The sequence below is a fragment of the Anastrepha ludens genome, chromosome 3 (genome assembly GCF_028408465.1).
Source record: "Anastrepha ludens isolate Willacy chromosome 3, idAnaLude1.1, whole genome shotgun sequence".
Taxonomy (NCBI): Eukaryota; Metazoa; Arthropoda; class Insecta; order Diptera; family Tephritidae; genus Anastrepha; species Anastrepha ludens.
The window spans coordinates 5,946,656-5,967,404 of NC_071499.1; the positions used below are offsets into that span (position 1 = coordinate 5,946,656).

Below are 20,749 nucleotides of genomic sequence, written 5' to 3' on the forward strand. Positions count from 1 at the left end.
TTTTTTTTGTGTTGACTACTGACTGTGTCACATTTTGTCGCAGCAATTTGCAAACATTTTTCATCGTGAAAGGACCTTTAAAATGCGTATCAATCATGTCGGCATTGGTTATAAATTTTACCAAAAAACAGAAACAAAAAAAAACAAAAAAAATAAGATAACATAAAAAAACGAATAAATTACAACAAAACAACTAAGGACTAAATTTTAGTGAAATTCTGCTGAATGTTACTCATACGCTCTGGTACATCGAGATATTGCTTACGCAGACGCAGAGAAATCACAACCGAACCAACTATAAAACCACACATGTTAAAAGGCATGTATTAATGGATTAAGAATATTAATTTATAATATTATTTAAAAGTAAAAATATAAATTTTACTGATGTGCAATTAATGCTTTGTGTTAATGCTTTTGGGGCCTAATACTTTATTGAATATTTGAATATTGAGTAATTGGAAGTTAAGTAACGATTTGGCGGCGGCTGAGATTTGTGTTTCCAAATTATGCTGTGACGTTGTCGGCTGTTGTCTGGGACTCTCCTCTCATAGCGTAATGATGCTGCCAATTTGCTTGGATATAATTTGAAAATGAAAAAGCACAGGGTGCTACTACAGACAGCTCGTGGGAATGCAAAACAGGTGGTTACTCAGTTAGAAAGCTTAAAGTCATATTATAGCTTTGAATTAATATTAGTTTGATTTACCTACCGCTACACATTCGCACTTGATACAGTACATGACGCCGAATGGCGGCCCGAGGTCCGCAAACCAGGTGGAACCGATCTCTCGTACCGTTTTTCCAAACTGGCATTCCGAAACTGTAAATACACAAGAAAAAAGAAATTTTTTTAATACAAATTTTAAAATGAAAAAAATAATAAAAAAAAATGTATAAAAAAAAATTATAATAAAAAAAAAATAAATTAAAAAAAATTAAAATTCCTAAAAAATTTTTTTATATGTTTTACAAGAATATTTTTAGAGGGTGGAGCGTTGGTTTTCTTGTTCCTCATCGTTTATTTATATATTTAATTGGCTCTTACACCTGTGGGTATTTAGCCGAGCTCCTCCTCCTAATTATGTATGGTGTGCGTCTTTTCAACAAATGGATCATCCTTTAAGAATGGATCATCGTTTGCCATAAAACCAACTGCGCGAATGGCAAAGCAACTGCAGTAAAAAGTTCCTCAGCAAAGGTCAGCTGATAGTCTATGCTCCTCAATTTGTTGTATAAATATCCAACGTAAAAATTGTTTAGTTGGGAATACCAAAATCTGCTTATTACTTAATTTTTTCAAACAAAGCACTAAAAAACCACTGTTATGTAAGCCGGTTTGCATATGAAAAAATTAAAAAAAAAAGAAAAAAATGTGCCATTATTTCTCAGCTGCTGCCAGTAGAGTTTACTCAAAATCCGCCTATCTATACGCTGATCAAATTTGTTCTTAAGTTCGCAAGTGATCAGCAAACAATTTCAATTTAAGCCAATAAGCCGCAATTAACCCAAATCGTATCTGCGCCACACACAAATTGCCGCACAAGGCTGAGTCAACTCGGCGGTTCACATGGCCAATATTGTTTTACTTTTGTAGCTTTCAAATGATTTCTGTAAATTTGAAAGCATACAAACATACAAGTACACTCAAGTATGTTCGACTCTTTTCTCATTAGCAATGTGTCTTGTTTTCTCTTATTTATTTTTTTTTGCGCCCGTGTTCGAAATTTGCTTCAAATTAATAGTTTCCTTTGCTTTATTGCCAATGTGGCGGTGGTCAATTGCTGCCGCTTGCCTTTCCATATCGTTTTACTTGCTTTTATTGTGCAGTTTTTGTTTTTTAATTTAGTCTGGCAACGCTGCGTTCAACCCTAATTTGACAAAGCCAAATGAATTTTTCAAAATTACTGGCGCCAGCCAATCAATATAGAATTGCAATTATTGATTTTCATTGATGATGAGTTCTCTTTGGTGGCATTGTGGCCTAGAAAAATAAGCATCTCCCCCTGCTGCCGGCGCTCTGAAAGCGTCCACCCACTTATCTACATACGATGCGCAACTATTTTATTTTCGTTTAATTTCCTCTCGATTTGATTGATTTTAGAGTAGCTTTTAATTTTCAATTGAGAACTTAATTTAATTTCGTTTACGGCGGCATTAAATTCAGTTCAATTCAATTTTGCACAATTCGATATCTAATAATGTACAGGAAGCGGCGAACGGCCAGTCGAGCCAGCCAAGCGTCAACCAACGAGCGACTTGTCATCAATGCCACCTTTTGTATCGTCGTCGTCTGCCATTACAACTCGCCGCTCCACTGATTTCTCGCAAAGATGTTTGTTGGCCTATTTTTTATTATATTCTTTATTGTTTTGTTTTGAGATTTTCACTTAGCTGTAAACCCCATTTCGCGCACATAAATTAATGGGAAGCGCTGCAACCAGCAGACAACCACGCGAAACTTATAAATAAGAAAATCTTTTAAATTTAATTAAAGAACTTTCTTGTGTGTTTTTATTCTCACGAAAAGTGAAAATAAAAAAAAATAGAAACAACAACTTTCCGGGCGTTGAGAAAAGCAAAGAAAAAAAATTATCTTAAAAGTTTAAATTTAATCAGCGATGTATAATTTAAAAAAATACATATAAAGAAACTGTTGGAAAAATAAATAAGACTGAGGCACCAAGACATGGAAAAGCAGAGCCAAATAAAACAAAAACAAAGAAAAGCGAAATAAAATGAATACAAATTTTCAGGGACGCTCGACTGCTGGCTGGTTTGAAGACGAGCTAAATGGAAGGGTGGATGCATGACAGCTAGAATACGAAAGCGTTAGGGCAAATATGAAATCATGCGCAAAAATAAGCAAAGTGAAATTCGAATTTTTCAAATTTAATACTTTGATTTTTATTATTTTGCTATTTTTACTGATTTGCGATGCAGCCAAGTCAATCACAATATTTAATTGATTTTAATGTTTCGCAATGTGCGACTTTATTATGTGCATGTTTCTGGTAATGGAATCGAAATGTTTAAACGCTAAGAGCTCAAAAAATTAATTGCTTAATTAGTTAATGAACAAATAATTTTAAACAATAAAATATTCAAATCTCGTGCATTCAAATACATTTGTTTTGCGAACAGAAAATTGCATAAAATATTCACATATTAAACACTGCCCAACAATTTTCAACACCAACAACCACCGCACATCACTACGAAATTATCGCCATTAGCTGCTTATAATTCGCCATATAGTGAAAATAGTAGATGTCAAAGTAATAAAAAATATTATTCAATTAAAGGCGCAAAAAATACTATATGTACCTCACTACATGCACAAACATATACAAGCGCATGCTTGAGTAAAATTCAAGTCGCCAAGCGAATAAAATACGCAAAGTTGTTGAGGCTGCTTTGTATGGCTTCCCACATTTTTTTCCATGCATCCAACGGGCTATAACGGTTTCGGGTTTATCTGAAACCAATAACAACAAAAGGCAACAGCCTATAGCAGAGAAATAACTATCAGAAATGTAATGCACGGCAACAACAACAATGCCTTAATATGTAAATAGACGGCATGGCGAACGAACCGAATATTTTAGCCAAGTAATGAATAAGTTGGCTATATCGGTGTTGTTGTTGGGGTAGTGCAAGAAATGTTTATTATGATGGCAAGTAGCTATCGCGTTAGCATAAAATCTATAATTTGACAGATTCACGTCAAATCATGCTGAGCGCGAGACAGCAATGGAGGCCAAACATTTTTATTAACTTGTTTTTAATATTTAAAAAAATCTGTGTTCAAAATTTGGTATGCATGCGCAATCGACATGTGTGATAATATTAGTTTTAAAAAAATTTTTTTTATTCCTTTATTATTCCACAAAATATTTATATCTTATTCTATTAACTGCTGTTCTCTTTGCGAGGTCCCACGTTCGGTTAACTGCTTCTAAATCACAAAGGTTAGAATCCCTTCAGGTCTTTCGTGGACGACCGGGTCGTCTGTGCCCTTGAGGGTTCCAAAGCAATGCTGTTCTACTTATGAGTTCCCTGTTTGGATTGTTTCATGTCCAAGAAGTAGAGTAATAGGCAATTTCCCTTTATTAATACGGAGTCATGAGTCAGTATTCAAAAGTCTATTTCTACAGGATGTGTAGTGGCAGAATTGGGTTTGAAATTTAAAGTTTGAACCGCTGAACGAGCGGGAAGGGGTCCGCGTTAGCTTCATTATTCGTGCGGGTTAGTTGATGCGTGCGGATATCATGATGCCGCAGTGCATGGGTGAACAAGGTGCGCTCGCACTTGCAGCGTATTTCAATTATTCAAGGGCAACTGCTCGTCGTAGATTCTATTCACGTTACAATATTCGACATTTACGTGATGCCCCCAAAAGGAAGATTTGATTCGTTCATGGATGTGAAAGTTCCGAGCAACAAGGTTGGTGGCAAACAGTTCACGGCTGAAGCCCAGCAAGGCATTAAAGCCGAACAAAGGCTGGACGCGAAAAAACGCGCTAGTCTCAATTTTTCAATCTTTTAGTGTATTTAAGTAAAGTTTTTTTTTTAAGGAAACCATATCACTTACTCGTGGCTGTTTGAGCAGATGTGTGCGCTTATTCGTTCAACTCAAGTAATCAGTCATTCCATTACCCAAGATTTTGCTTATTCAAAATTATTATTAAGCGAATACTCAAACAAAAAGTTTATACGAAGATGAACCTAATATTTTAATGAATGAAGTTTGCGCTGATTAATTTCTAAAGAAGTTTAAATATTTTAATTAGTTAAACTTTATTTTAATTAGTTATTGATTAAATTAGTCAAACTAATAGAAACACTAAAATTATGATTAAAAAAAGAAAGCAGGTCCAAGAGGAAAAGAAAAAAACAGAAGAAAAAGAAAGCAGTTGCTTCCCACTAAAAGTAAGTCAAAGAAGTCATCCAGAGTTAAATTACTAAAAAGTAACGCTGCGAGTTTGACAAGCCCTACCTTTTTACAACCCGCCCTAGCCGCAGGGATTGGTGCGTAACTACCATTCGAAGTACTCGGCATGAGACATCAAATGGTAGAAAAAGTTTTTTAAATAGCGGTCACCCCTGGGCAGGCAATGGCAACCTGCCGAGCGTATTTTTTTTTCATAAAAAAGTTCCTCTTAAAGTTCCATGTGCCCTTCAGAGGCGTCTTAAAAAAGATGGCGTATAAAGCGGCAAAAAGTTGCGCCAGATATTTTAATTTTAGCTGGGGGGAAAGGAAATCCATTATTTTCTCAGTAGGTGGCTGTAATGATCGATATCTCGTAAAGTATTGATTAAACAATTTAAGATGACATTTCACACTACAAACATATTTTGCTGTTTTTGTTTCGTTCCATTCAGTTGTGAGTTACTGGACAAAATGCAAATCCAGACCGCTGAAATTGTAAATGGTGTTTGTGGTGTCGATGCTGTAATAGTTAAATACGTGAAATTTTGGTTTCGTTGATTCCGTTCAGGCATTTTTGATGTTAAAGAAATGCCGATAATGCCGATAAAACCACAGAAATGATCGAAGTTTACCGGCTTGTTAGTAGTCGTAGCATCGCTCAGGAGCTAAATATCGACCATAAGATTTAAACCATTGACGCAAAAATTTTACGCAAAAATAATGAATTTATTTTACCCCCAAACTAATATTTTCACATTTCATACGCCAGATCTCTAGGCATGAAACATTTCATTTTTATGGTTCAAAGCCTTCCTTCACTTTTATGATTCAAAGCCTTCATTCATTCATTGTTTGCATGTGTTAGTAGTCTTCTTCTTAATTGGCGCGATAACCGCTTACGCGATTTTGGCCGAGATTAACAAAGCGCGCCAGTCGTTTCTCTCTCGTGCTAACTGGCGCCAATTGGACACACCAAGTGAAGCCAAGTCCTTCTCCACCTGATCTTTCCAACGCAGAGGAGGCCTTCCTCTTCCTCTGCTACCACCAGCTGGTACCGCATCGAATACTTTCAAAGCCGGAGCGTTTGTATCCATTCGGACGACATGACCCAGCCAACGAAGCCACTGGATCTTTATTCGCTGCGCTATGTCTATGTCGTCGTAAAGCTCATACAGCTCATCGTTCCATCGTCTACGATATTCGCCATTGCCAACGTGCAAAGGTCCAAAAATCTTACGCAGAATCTTTCTCTCGAACACTCCAAGCGTCGCTTCATCGGATGTTGTCATCGTCCAAGCTTCTGCGCCATACGTTAGGACGGGCATGATGAGAGTCTTGTAGAGTGTTAGTTTTGTTCGTCGAGAGAGGACTTTACTGCTCAATTGCCTACTTAGTCCAAAGTAGCACTTGTTGGCAAGAGAGATTCTACGTTGGATTTCAAGGCTGACATTGTTATCGGTGTTAATGCTGGTTCCTAAATACACGAAGTCTTTTACAACCTCAAAATTATAACTGTCAACAGTGACGTGGGTGCCGATACGCGAGTGCGCCGACTGTTTGTTTGAAGATAGGAGGTACTTCGTTTTGTCCTCGTTCACCACCAAACCCATTCGCTTTGCCTCTTTATCCAGTTTGGAGAAGGCAGAATTAACAGCGCGGTTGTTAAGGCCGATGATGTCAATATCATCGGCATACGCCAGCAATTGTACGCTCTTATAAAAAATTGTGCCTGAGCGATTAAGTTCTGCGGCTCGTACGATGCTCTCCAACATCAGGTTAAAGAAGTCACACGACAGCGAGTCACCCTGTCTGAAACCTCGTTTGGTATCAAACGGCTCGGAGAGGTCCTTCCCAATTCTGACGGCGCTGCTGGTGTTGAGCAACGTCATCTTACATAGCCGTATTAGTTTTGCGGGGATACCAAATTCAGACATCGCGGCATACAGGTAACTCCTTTCCGTACTGTCGAATGCAGCTTTGAAGTCGACGAAAAGGTGGTGTGTGTCGATTCTCCTTTCATGGGTCTTTTCCAAGATTTGGCGTATTGAGAATATTTGGTCAATGGTGGACTTTCCAGGTCTGAAGCCACAGTGATAAGGTCCAATCAGTTGGTTGACGGTGGGCTTCAGCCTTTCACACAATACGCTCGCTAGAACCTTATAGGCGATATTTAGAAGACTAATCCCGCGGTAATTGGCACAAATTGCAGGATCGCCCTTCTTATGGATTGGGCAGAGCACACTTAAATTCCAATCGGCAGGCATGCTTTCATCCGACCATATTTTGCATAGGAGCTGATGCATGCACCTTACCAGCTCCTCGCCGCCATGTTTGAATAGCTCAGCCGGCAGTCCGTCGGCGCCCGCGGCTTTGTTATTTTTTAGCCGTGATATTGCTATTCTCACCTCGTCATGGTCGGGTAACGGAACGACAATTCCGTCGTCAACGATTGGGGTATCGGGATCTTCACATTCTCTATGACATGCGCAGCTGTCACCGTTTAACAGGTTCGAGAAGTGTTCCCTCCATAATTTAAGATTGCTCTGTACGTCAGTCACCAGATCGCCGTCTTTGTTCTTACAGGAAAACGCCCCGGTCTTAAAACCTTCTGTAAGCCGCCGAACTTTCTGGTAAAATTTTCGGGCGTTGTTCCTGTTGGCCAGCATCTCAAGCTCCTCGCACTCACGTATTTCGGCCTCTCGTTTCTTCTGTCGGATAATACGTCTCTCTTCCTTTTTCAGCTCTCTGTAGCGATCCCACATGGCTCGCGTTGCGCCCGATCGCAGCGTGGCTCTATAGGCGGCATCCTTTCTTTCTGCGGCAGCATGACATTCCTCGTCGTACCAATTGTTTTTTCGGGCTCGCCGGAATCCGATTTCTTCTTCGGCGGCGGTACGTAGGGAACGAGAAATGTTGCTCCATTGCTCGCGCATGCCGGTGTGTTGGGCAGTGCTCTCCGAGAGCAGGAGTGAGAGTCGAGTGGCGAATCTTCTGGCTGTCTGTTGTGATTGCAGCTTTTCGATGACGAACATTCTTTGCGTAGGTAGATGTACGTTTTTTGCTGCACAGAGGCGGGTGCGCAGCTTGGCTGCAACAAGGTAATGATCCGAGTCGATGTTGGGCCCTCGGATCGTACGTACATCTAATACACTAGAAGCGTGTCTTCCATCTATCACAACATGATCGATCTGGTTTCGCGTTTTTCGATCAGGAGACAGCCAGGTAGCTTGGTGTATCTTTTTATGCTGGAATCTGGTGCTGCAGACTACCATGTTTCGGGCCCCGGCGAAGTCGATCAGCCTCTGTCCGTTACCGGATGTTTCGTTGTGCAGGCTGAATTTTCCGACTGTGGGACCAAAAATTCCCTCCTTGCCCACCCTGGCGTTGAAGTCGCCAAGCACGATTTTTATGTCGTGGCGGGGGCAGCGCTCATAGGAACGTTCCAAGCGCTCATAGAAGGAATCTTTGGTCGCATCGTCCTTCTCTTCCGTCGGGGCGTGGGCGCAAAGTAGCGAGATGTTAAAAAATCGCGCTTTGATGCGGATTATTGCGAGACGCTCGTCCACCGGAGTGAACGACAGTACTTGGCGACGAAGTCTCTCTCCCACAACAAATCCGACACCGAATTTGCGCTCCTTTACATGGCAGCTGTAGTAGACGTCGCAAGGTCCTATGGTTTTCTTACCTTGCCCCGTCCATCGCATCTCTTGGATGGCAGTGATGTCAGCCTTTACTCTCACGAGGACATCAACCAGCCGGGCAGAGGCACCTTCCCCATTAAGGGACCGGACATTCCAGGTGCATGCCCTCAAATCATATTCCTTATTTCGTTTGCAGGGGTCGTCATCAGTAAAGGCAGTTCTCATCCGAGGCTTTGTAATTCTTTTCATTGGGGGGGTTTTGTAAGTGGCGGGTCCCAAACTCAGCGCACAACCAGCTATCTTGGAATGCTTCGCCTTCTCACGTTAGCTCACTCCCGAACGGGTGTTCGGGAGCTACCCAGAGGATACGTGGGCTAATCCCGGCCGTTGTGAGCTGCTTGAACCATATGTAGAAGAATCGTCCTGGCCACTCCCAAGTGAATGGCGATCAGTAACTTTCCCCACTTGCGTGGACTTCTACACATGGAACCATCCTCCAGTGTTAGTAGTATTTTGAGAAAATCTTCAAAATAAATAAATCAATGTAAATCTAATCGCTCTGCGCTTGCAACTTTATAAATCCAGTATTAGCCCACTACTTACTCAGCAGTGGCCCAGATTTCTACAAATCCACGATCAATGATTAATCGATTAAATTTTATAATTGTTTTGCTGTCAACAATCACAAAGCTGGGAAAGAAATGAAATCATTTATTTACACTAAATGACCCGCAATAAAACCAAAACAGAGTGATAAAATTATTTAAGTGAAGTGTGGGTGTTATGGAAATTCCAGAAACGAGCTGCATATGCCACACATGAAACATGACGGGCCGATGTAAAAAACAGAATAAAAACAAGAACACGAAAAGTAGTAATAAAAAATAAAACAAGTAGAAATCGGGCATTTCACTGGAAAAATGAGATGGCTTCAAAGAGGGCAGCGGGCTATTATGAAAAAATGATTGTCGAATAAATGAAAAGCAACCTGCGGTCGGTCATAAACGACGGAACGACAGCGCGCCATATGCTGGGGAAGTTATCTGAATGGGAAGAGGTGTTTGTATGTAAACAAAAGGCAGAATTAGGCACATCGAGTGGAGCATTAAGCAGAGCTGAGTAGTGAGTTGAAAGGTGCTACGGAAACGACGAAATGTTTGAAATTAAATCATTTGTCTTCTTACTCATTCACATTTTTCACGTAGCACTGATTTGTTGTTTGCCTCGAGGTTAAATTTCAACAGTTAATCTAAAAGTGGTGTGAAAATCATTTAAGATTGTTGTCGAACGCCGGTTGGCGCGCATTGTTGCTGTTCGATGAAGTGAATTTGTTGTTTGTTTGTATGGGTGTGAGTTTTGTTTTTTTATAAACCGAAAGAATTTGAGGTGAGAAAGCTGATGATGATTAATTGTGGCGCAAAGTAAGGAAGGTGTTAGAATGCAAGCTGAGCATAAAGCAATGGAATCAGCAGAGTGCGAAGAAATTGAACGCTCGCGGGATCACTTGAGTTGTTTTTTTGTTTTTTTTTGTTTGCCTAACTAGAAATCAAAGTAGGGAAAACGCCATTGTGTAATGTGCGCCTATTTGCAACTACTTTTGTTTATTTGGAAATGGCTCGCCTACATTAAATTTGCTGCGAAAATCTCAAGTGGCGCCAAAGTTGAAACGTTCTAATGCCTGCTCACCCAACCACGCCAAAAAAGATGCAGCGCAAATATCAAAAAAAAAAGAACTCCTTTTTCGCGGCTATGGTGAAGCAAAACATTAACGTGCAACTTCAATTACCACGCAACAGCAATAAATCAAAAGTGTGCGCGACGTATCGGCCAAATCGGCTGTCGACTGTCGGACGTCAGAGTTGTCGGCCAACGGCGCTGCAACAACCACAATAAAACGCAAGCAAATGACAGGCAAAGCGGGTAAATGTCGATTGAATTGAATTAGAGAATGTAGGAAGTTGTCTGATGGGGCAGCAATAAAAAAGAAAAACAAAAAACAAAAAAAAGACACACACACACAGAACAAAACACGAAAAATAAAGCAATGCAAAGTCATATGAAGACAAAAATAGTCAGAGCAAATGCAAAAGCAACAGCAGCAGCAACGACAACGGCAACGACAACCAAATTGGCAGACAGATAAGCTGCCAGGCCAAAGTGGGCGCAATTGTTGCTGGCGCATCACAACCCAACTTACCACACGACCAACAACACCAATGAGCGCTAGACTATTTAGGTAGGCAGAATGTGAGCAACAAAATTGCAAAAGTGGCGTCTAGCAGCCGCCAAGCTAGCGCGCACTGACGCTTAGTCACATTGACGCACACGCAATAAAACGCAAGTTGCATGCAACTTTACTCTATTCTAGCCATATTTTTTTGCTTATAATCTTTGTGTGTGTTTGTGAGGCTAGTTTGCTTTGGTTGTTATTGTTATCATTGCCGTTTGTGGATTGCTGTCATTTATACTATGTACTTATATGTGCGTGTGTGTGTATGCGTAGGATTTTGCAATTTTGCATTGTACATAAATTGACAGTTGCTGTGCGGCTGAATTTGCGTTTTGTTTCACTTAAGTAAATAAAACATCTGTCCGCCGCTCTCGCCGATATTCAAGCCTTTCAAATTTATACACTCAGAAAAACAGTTAATTGAATAATAAGAAAATTCCGTAATGAGTTCGAAGTAGCCGCATTTTATTTTAATTAAAATGTGCTTAGTTTTTCAGAAAAAAATTACCTTTGGAAACTAAGATTTTTGCTCTAATGAAGAGTCTTCACTTGCGTGCCCACTTACAGTTGCTTCGGTGTTGCTTGCTGGTCTGACGCCGGCAGCTATATGCCGTGCTAAAATCATTATTTGTTGGGAAAATCAGTGTAGGAAGTGGCTGCGTTTACAGACTACTTGCGGCGAATACAAAATTACGCCCAACTTTCGCTCAACGCACCACAATTTGAGCAGCGATTGGCAGCCAGTCGTACTTCCGGCACTTAAGCCGGAAACTTATGTATTTTGAAGTGAAACTTATTTTAAAAGAGCGTGCACTTTGCTTTTATATATAGTTTTTGCCGATTATTCTTTCTTTAAATTCAACTCTTCAATAGGTATGTATATATATGTGCGCATGCTAATTTATTAATTTTATTGCAAAATCCTTTGCCATACATATATTGAAATGATTGCGCATGTCAACTATTCGTTCTAAATTAATCGATTCGACATTGACAAATTTCCAAACTTTTCCCACAACACGCTCATCGGGCCTACGGCTAGACGCATTCGATTCATTTCATTCGCTTTACATGCGAACACGCATACGCGCACACTGGTACAAGTGTACACCGAGCCTCTCCTCAATTCATTGTCGATCATCACAAAAAGTTGAATGAAATGGCCTACATACACGGTGAGTGCGCCTATCTAAGGCACAGACGCACACATACGTGCGCACAAGCTGCTAAATAAATAAACAAATTACGTATTAAGCACAATTGTCGGTTTCTGCCACTGCATGCATGTAGGTATGTTTGTGTAAAAGTATGCATGTAGGCTTGCTCTCACTGTGCTCATTGCCGCTACCGCTGCCGCTGCCGTTAGTGCTGCTGCTCCTGCTGCTGCTCTCTGCTACTTTTCTATACAAATGTGTTCATTTACGGCCTTTAATGAGCACCCAGCTAGCTGCAGGCGGGGAAAGTGAGGTGGTGGCAATTCGCCCTGGTGTTGCTGTTTTGCCATCGACGTTGACAGCAGCAATGCGAGCAGGCGTGTGTGAATGTCTAGCTGTTGCTGCGACAGTAACGGTGGCAGCGGCGGCGCCAACAAGTGTCAAGCACCCATCAATGACAGCTGCAAAATAATTACGCAAATAAAAATTAAATGTCAGTCTATATACACACATACGCATATGTACGAGTATATATGGATGTTCATATATTGTATGTATGCATGCACTACTGTTTGCTGTTGTTGGTGCTGCTGCAGTTTTCGAAATTTTTTGTTGGCATTCTTGGTTGTGATGTTGTGACAGCTTTAGCGCCACTGTGCAGGATTATTGCTGCTTCTTCTCTTCTTCTGCCACGCAATGTCGTTTATATGAGAGACTGACTAACTGACTGACTGACTGACGTGCGATGTTTGACAGCGGCTGAATGTCATACATATAGGCGCGTTTCAATGCGATTGCCGGGTGATCGATCGCAATTCATGCGTGTGTGCAAGCGCGAATGCGAATGACATACTGGTATGCTGTGCTTTCTGACATATTGCCAACGAAATAATAAAAGTGCATTAATTTTGTTTTTTTGTTTTTAATTTAATTTTTTATTTTATTCGACTACAGCAAATATTTTGTTTGCTTAATTATTTACATTCATACATACATACATGCGTAAAATGTATAAATAATATATTGAAGTGCTCCTCCAAATAATAAATATGACTCTACTCTTGCTAGCAAAATTTTCAAAAAAAAAGAACGAATGCGTTAATACGATAATGAAAAATATAAAAAACTGATAAGCCTGTATTGCCGTACGCTCTCACGTGCATGTATATGTAGGTCAAGGGAGTCTCTCATTTTGCAAAGCTAAATCTGTATAAATGTATTTTTCCACAAACTCTATATGAATCCTCCTATTTGGGGCATTGGGCGTCAAGGTAGCGCAAATTAATCACAATCATAGAATTCTCCTATTTTTATTTGTTTCCCTAAAATCTACATTCGAATATCTAGTATTTATTTATATATGCATACAAGGCAAAATATCGCATGCTTGGAAATGACATGAAATAAAAAATCTTATTTTTTCGATTTAAATTTTTGGCAGAGACTAAAGCCAAATCAAAATCAAATTTGAAAGGCGAATAATCGAAATCGCTTTTGACGCCACTAAAATTCCAAACAAATGATTATTTAATGACAATTTGAAGCGCGGCTTCCACTGATCTTCAGCAGCGCGAAAAAGCTTTGAAGCAAACGCAAACATACCCGAACAAGCTGTTGGAGCGGATGGAGTAGTCTGAGGAGGCGAGCGGGCACATAAATTAAGTACCAAAGACCGAACATTTGCATAAGTGCCGATAAAAGCAAATTTCAAATAATTCGAATGACAGAAAAAATGGTTAGATTTAAAGTGACGCAAGGGCACCGAGGCGCACAGTAGTAGCTGAAGCTACTCGTGACTAAAAAAAATGGCTTGAACACTTTTTGCACTTCTACTTAAAATTTGTATAAACCGATGTTCACGTGCTACTTTCTGATAACAGTCACACACACACTTAAGCCCAAGCTTCCGCACTTTCGCACACTTGAGCTTTCACTGTGACGCCAGCTTAAAAAGATTGCAACGACCTGTTGCTTCAGATTAGCTGGACATCAACTGAGCAGCCCACAATTGAGATGGATCCTAATCCAGCCAAATGCTTTATGCGTACGTATGTCTGGCTGTCTGTTGGATAGCGTACACGCACGCACACACACACACATCATGCATACTTGTAGACTAGTTAGTAAGTCGCGAAAAGCTGATAAGTCAGGCGTAATTGTTGGCTCTGACGTTGCCAACGCTATCTACTTTAAAGCTGTTGTCGTTGTTGGCGCTAATGGCGTTGGCGACGTATTATTATCAGATTAACGCAAAACCAGCGGCAGTTGTGGCGCAGCAGAGAAGAGGAGCCAAGCAGGCAGCGAACTTAATGGTGACTGATAGTGTTAATTGGTAACAGGCAAACAGGCGAGCGCTTCACAGGTAGGCAGACAACAAGTGACGCCGAGGCGTCGAAGCGATAAAACGCTTGACTAGCACGCAAAAATTAAATTAAAAATAAAAATTTAGCATTTCAGTTTTGAAAGCGTTGGCGCCAGTTCTATTTATGCGCCCGCTGCTCGTCGGTGTGTGTGTGGATTTGCGCGAAATAAATGAAATTAACATATCAACATATCAGCGTTTAGAAACTGTTGAAGCTCAAAAGTGTGCATGCGCAGATTAAGCGAATTTATTTTATAATTATATTTTGGTACGATGTTGTTGATTGTTTTTGGTTCACTTCTGTTGCTCATTTCGATCGGCATTTAAGTTTAAGTGACGTCAACTTTGTTTTTACGAGCAGCCGCCAGGCGCATTAAGTTTGGGAATGCAATAAAAATTTGTCAAAATGTGGCTAATCAATTTTCGTTCAGAAGTGAACGAATTTTTAATTAAACAAATTCTTTGAGCAAATGCTGCAAGTAATAACATAAAATCCATGATTTGTGACATGCGTTGCTGTGCGTGTCTATTTAAGTTTGGATGTATGCGTTGTTTTTTATATTCCTCTGAAATATGTCATATTTGATACAACCTTCAGCTAGGACTATCAAAATGCAAAATAAATAAGTATTTCCCGTAAAAAAGTCAAGGCCCCACACGCAACTCTGTTTCGAATTAGGCTTTATAATGGCTTAAGGGTTTTTTGAATTAGTATAGCAGATTTCTTTTTTAAATTACCAGAAGTGCACTTACCACTAGCAAAAGATGAGCAGACTAAGTACCAGAAGTCTCCGCTTATTGCATGGTTGAACTTTCTTAAAATATATTGAGGAACGCAGTTGTGAATGGCTGTAAATGTTTTAAGCTTTCAGGCGCAATCGCTCATTGCATTTAAGGCAGAGAGAGAGGATATATTATTATTTTTATTTCTCTTCAATATTTCAGTTATAGCTAACGACTTGAGCTACCTGGAAGCTTCCTAAAATTTAATTTTCTATCGATTTTTGTATATCACCTTTTAAAAAGGATCCTCGAACAGGACGAAAAAAGGCCAGACTCGGCTGCCCAACCGAAGGTTTTAAGAAAGGTGTTGCGCTCGTAGCTCACTTCTCGTCTGTTAGGTATTTCCAGACAACGGTTATCATGAGTTTCATTAATACAAATCTTGATTTACCCGACTGTTTTCGCTATGTTTGGCCCGAAAATTGGCTCTGGCACAATTGAACAGCACAAAGAACCTCAATTCGCCAATTCATCAGCTAGTCCGTTGCCTTGTACAGCTCTGTGTTTCGGCACACGCATAAGTTCAAGTTCATTCTACCTTCCAATGCAGTTTAGTCTCAATTTACACTACTGAACAATTTTTGAAAAGGTGTGAGCGGTTTCTAAGGCCTTTAGAGCAGTTTAGGTGCAATTGGAGACTTTTTCAATTGTACTACATCCAAGTTTTTTGTATCTAGCCAATCTATCTCTCTGCCTATAGGCAAAAAATAACAGTAATTTGAACGCTTCGTGCGACATTTAAATCTTCAAAACGTCCGTAGATCTTTGAGTGATGAAACTTCCCGTATGTCGTTAAACTCTAATTTCATTCTCCATGCTTCGCTCATACAACACAGATACTACCAACTTTATTCCTCATTATCTCTTGAACTGAGAGTTATTGCGCATCAGATCGACAATCCAGTAAAACCAGTGAAAACTTGTCTCACCAGCAATTCCAATAAATTTCTTGGTAACATTACCGACCAGTTCTGGTCCCTGTGAGATCACTATTGATCAGCTAAGTTAACCTAACTCATATCTATATTCCAATATTGTAGTTTCTTAAATTGAAACTTGACAAAAGCAAAGTTGTTTTTGAGCTATAAATTAATTACGCCCAATTCGCAAACACCAAATGTGACCGCCCACAAAACCTAAAGTGATGAATGTTAGAAAATATTCAATGCTACATATTTGGAAATCTACGAGCCGGCAAAATAAGCAAAGTATAAATAATTTTTTTAGTTTATTTTTTATAATTAAATTGACAAATATCAAGAAGTTCAGCTGTCACAAAGTAAAAAATTCAGAATGTATAAAAAATACAATCAAAAAACTTGTGCGGCACGAATTTGAAAGCAAGAAATGCAGAAAAAAATCCATAAAATATGCATCAAGCAAAAAAAGAAAAAAAGTCAAACTAAAATAAAATATAATAATAAAGCAAAATAAAATAAAATGAATAAAATAAATTAATTAAAATTAAAGAAGTGACACCAAAACTAAAATAAAATAAAACCGAAAATAAAAGCTAATTATGTCAAAAAAGTTAAGAAAGCGATGATAAACCAGAAAGTCTCAAATTAACTTGTTATGGCCTAACTAATAATAACAACAACATCCAGTAACCAATCAGCAAATCCAAAACGTTGCGCCGGTCAATTTTTTTTCTATTCATTACTCTAACTGTATATTGTTGTTACCTTTAGCCGTTGGCTCTGCCTTTTGTTGACAACAATGGGCTGATTTTACATGTGAAACAACGATTCTCGTTTGTCACCATCCGCATCCTCTGCCAACGGCACAGTGCTCGAGTAACAGTCACATATCTGCTAAACTTTTGTTATAAATAATCACTCAAGAATAAGCGAGACCTCCACAACAACCGCAAAGGAATGAGATAAATTAGTAAAATCACGTAAATTATTGGGCAATTTGTTGATAGGAGGCAGATATTTTCCATTCGATACGTTTGGTTTCATTCTTTATTTATTATTTTTTTTTTTTGCATATTTAGTGGGCTAATTATTTATATTTATATTTATTTTTATTTATTAGTTATAAATTAATTTGCTAATGGAACATTTAATTTATGTTATTATACGCCTAATTAGTTGCTTACCTCACTAACTTTACTGAGGTGGTATATGAAAAACAGTAAAAATGTAAATGAAGTTAATAAAAATGGATAAGCCATTCATTCATCTCTCTCGCGCATATACTTCTTGTTAAATGTATTCTGCAGAGCGTAGCGTAGCGATGGTAAGAATGGATTTTTAATACAGGCAATAGTCGTTTCTCTACTTGCTTGGTTCTGAGTGCGTTAATGCTGTTCCTCTGAGGCAGCATAAAACTTCTGGAATCTCTAGGAAGCAAACCTTCTAAACTTGAGCTCTACACCAATCTTTCTTTATATTGCGGATTATAGTTTCTAGAATTCAGAAGCCGTATGCCCTGTACAGGCGATTCTGATTGTTTCTAAATTCAGGCGCCCAAACTGACTTGAATGTCGGAAATAAGGTCAAGTCGGAAATAACTCAGCGATTAAAAATCAAAGCAAATCCACATCTTCTATTTTAATAATATATAAAACCCAGAAATCTTATTTAAACTAAAATTTCGCAAAATTATTGTAAAACGCGTTCGATTTTTCTTCTTAAAAAATACAGAAGTAAATAAATCTATTTGGAAATTAAACAATCACAATTTTTATGAAACTTTGATAATAAACAATTTTTTAGAAATAAATCATAATAAATAAATAAATTTCGAGATATAAGCCATAGGGGGCGAAGGTCGAAATAGGGGCTTTAGTAAAAAAATAGTTAAAGTTAAAAAAAAAATATTAAATGGATTTTTTGAAAATTCTAACTGTATATAACCCCTTAAGGTGTGTAAATAACAGAAAAAGGAAAAAGACGATCGTGGTCCGCTTGTTGCATCTATTTACATAGCACAGCACATGAGCTATTAAGGTCAAAGACCAGATTTTCGTAAAATTAAAACCCGCATATTTTAAAAACCGATTTTCAAAATATTGATGTTGTTGTAAAGGATTGAACGCTCTTTCCCTTGATATGCATAACTAAAAATTTTAATATAAAAATTTCCAAAAAAAACATTTTAAAAAATAAAAATTTTAACAAGAAAAAAATTATTGCAAAAAAAAAAATTATTTTTTATAAAAAACCAATTTAACAAAAAACGACTGTAGGGAAAGCAGTGAGTACGTAGATCAATATTTGGCTTTTTAAAAGGGAAAAGGGCAGCCTTATTAGTTATCATTGAAAATCCCGAACTAATTTGAATGCGTAATTGGGTTAATCTTAGGAAATCTTGAAATTAGGAGCAGTAAAACAGATTCTCCCTTTCATCCTATTCATCCTATTCATTTATTCATTAATTCATCTGTGCTGTGATAAAGGGGTTTCCAATAACAGGTGCCATTTAAATATAAAAAAGGCTATCGAGAGATGATTAACATTTCTTTATGGCCGGATTTGGATGGTATTGATCTGGACAACGTTTATTTTCAACGCTACGTGCCACACAAGCAACGAAGCCATTGATCTTTTATGGGGATAGTTTCCGGCCACCGAGATCTTGTGATTTAACACCTTGTGACTTGTTTCTTTGGAGCCATGTGAAAAAGAAGGTCTACGCCAACAGCCCAGGAACGATTAAATACCTGAAAGATGGAATTCGTGAGACTATCGAGGACATAGGGCGGCCATTTTGCAATTCGGTTATGGAAAATTTCATGAAAAGTATATTCTTCTGTAAGCGTGGTCGTGGTGGTTATTTGCCTGATGTTATTTTCCACTACTAACGGCATACCTTCCTCTTTATAATGAAATAAATATCCGATCATTTATATTGAAAATGGCATTTTTCTTTGAATATCAAAATAACACCTCTTATTGGCAAACCCTTTATAATAAATTTTTCTTTTAAGAGTTGGGTGGCAGCGCTATGCACAAATAACATTTATTAAAGAGTTGTTCCATCTTTTGACCACATTTGTTTGATTGCCGTGTTCTAATCTCCAATTAAGTTCTGATATTAATTACATTTTTAGTTATATGGCATTTAAGTTATATGGCAACACCGTTTTAGTCTTCAACTTTTTTTAACTTTTACATTAATATATGTACGTATTTTACACGGTTTAAAGTCAACACCTGTCTGCCACAAATTTCTTAATTTCCGCAAAATTATGTGGCAATACCAGTTACATTTTTTTTTATTGAAGCTCGTTTAGTTTAATATCTATGAATATCTTAATATTGGAGTGAGGTCTGTGATAATTTGCAGTTTTTGAAATAATATTTAGGTGGCAACGCTATAAAAAATATTTTTGGAATAAGCGCGGCATATGGTACGAAAGTTGCCAAGGGAGGTTTCACTGCATTTGTATAGATACACACATTTTAATACGTCCAAAATTAGTGCGAATTTCACTCTATGCAAAATTGCCCAAAAATAGTTTCCTACATATGTATGTATGTATATACAAATATAAGTACAGTACATAGTAGCATGATTTGAAATCATTCCATCTCCGGGAATTTGAAAATTTTCCTGTTTCTTAATTACGCGCTTGGTTGCGCATACAACTTAATTCCTCTATTACGACTTGAGACAGCGCACGTCAGCCACTCAGAAATGGCTTGTACTTGTTTGTTAAGATAACCAACTTGAATTGTTCCTGAATTTAATTTCCTTATAACGGTAACTTCAATAACTATGCATGTGCATTCATACATAAATACATACATGTGAGTGTGTGTGTGTGTGTATGTGCGGCAGCTCCGTGAATTTGCACATTGCATTTTGTTATTTCCCATTTTCAATATAATTAACGCATTATCAACCGTATTTAACGCCATAGATGACAGCGCAATAACAAAAAACAAAAAGCAAGAAGCAAACAAAATCAAAAAAAAGCAGACAAGTATGTAGCAATGACAAAAATGTGGGAACAACATTTCTCTTAACACATTGCAAAAGTACTATGTATGTATAAGTAAATGTACACACACACACATACATATCTGTGTGTGTAATTCTACGAATGCGCTAACCATTAAATGGACGCAAATACTCGAAATGTATTTGTGCACTAACAAACAGTGCACTCCATGCCACTTGATAATTTAATCAGTAGCTGTTGAATGCGAAGAAGGCGCGGTAATGAGCCATAAAGACACCAATTCAGAGATAGACAAGGAAAACAAAAGCAAAAAGGAAAGCAAATGAAAACTTGGGCACAAAACTTGCAGCGCAAATAAAGTCAAAAACAAAAAAAAAAAACAAAAACAAATATTTGATAGAAACCTGTGTAAAATTAATTCACCATATAAAGCTCAGGCACACAGCCGCACAGATGCATGAAATGTTGGCAATTTTCAATACAATGTCGGCAAATGGGCGATTGTTGCATGCGAATAATTAGACTGAACGGCGTAGAGATGGTTAATGTGCCGGCCAGCAAGCGTGTGTGTGCGTGACAGCGTGAAAAATCGCAGTGCACATTAAAATGTAGGTATATTTGTAAATATAAACGGAACCGTAAAATGTCGCCAAACTAAAATAAATACACACGGAAAGCTTGCGAAAAATATAGCCAAGCGTGAAGGTGGCGAATTAATTGTAATAATAATAA

General features: G+C 38.3%; 1 protein-coding gene across 5 annotated transcripts in view; it reads right to left on the minus strand.

The window, feature by feature from the left end:
* Nucleotides 1-20,749, minus strand: part of LOC128856932 (dorsal-ventral patterning protein Sog) — a 168,488-nt gene that overhangs the window by 35,765 nt on the left and 111,974 nt on the right. For all 5 annotated transcript variants that reach the window (XM_054092385.1, XM_054092386.1, XM_054092387.1 and 2 more), the window contains one exon: nucleotides 714-823. In XM_054092385.1, coding sequence (XP_053948360.1) covers nucleotides 714-823 — 110 coding nt within the window. The remainder of the gene's footprint in view (nucleotides 1-713; nucleotides 824-20,749) is intronic.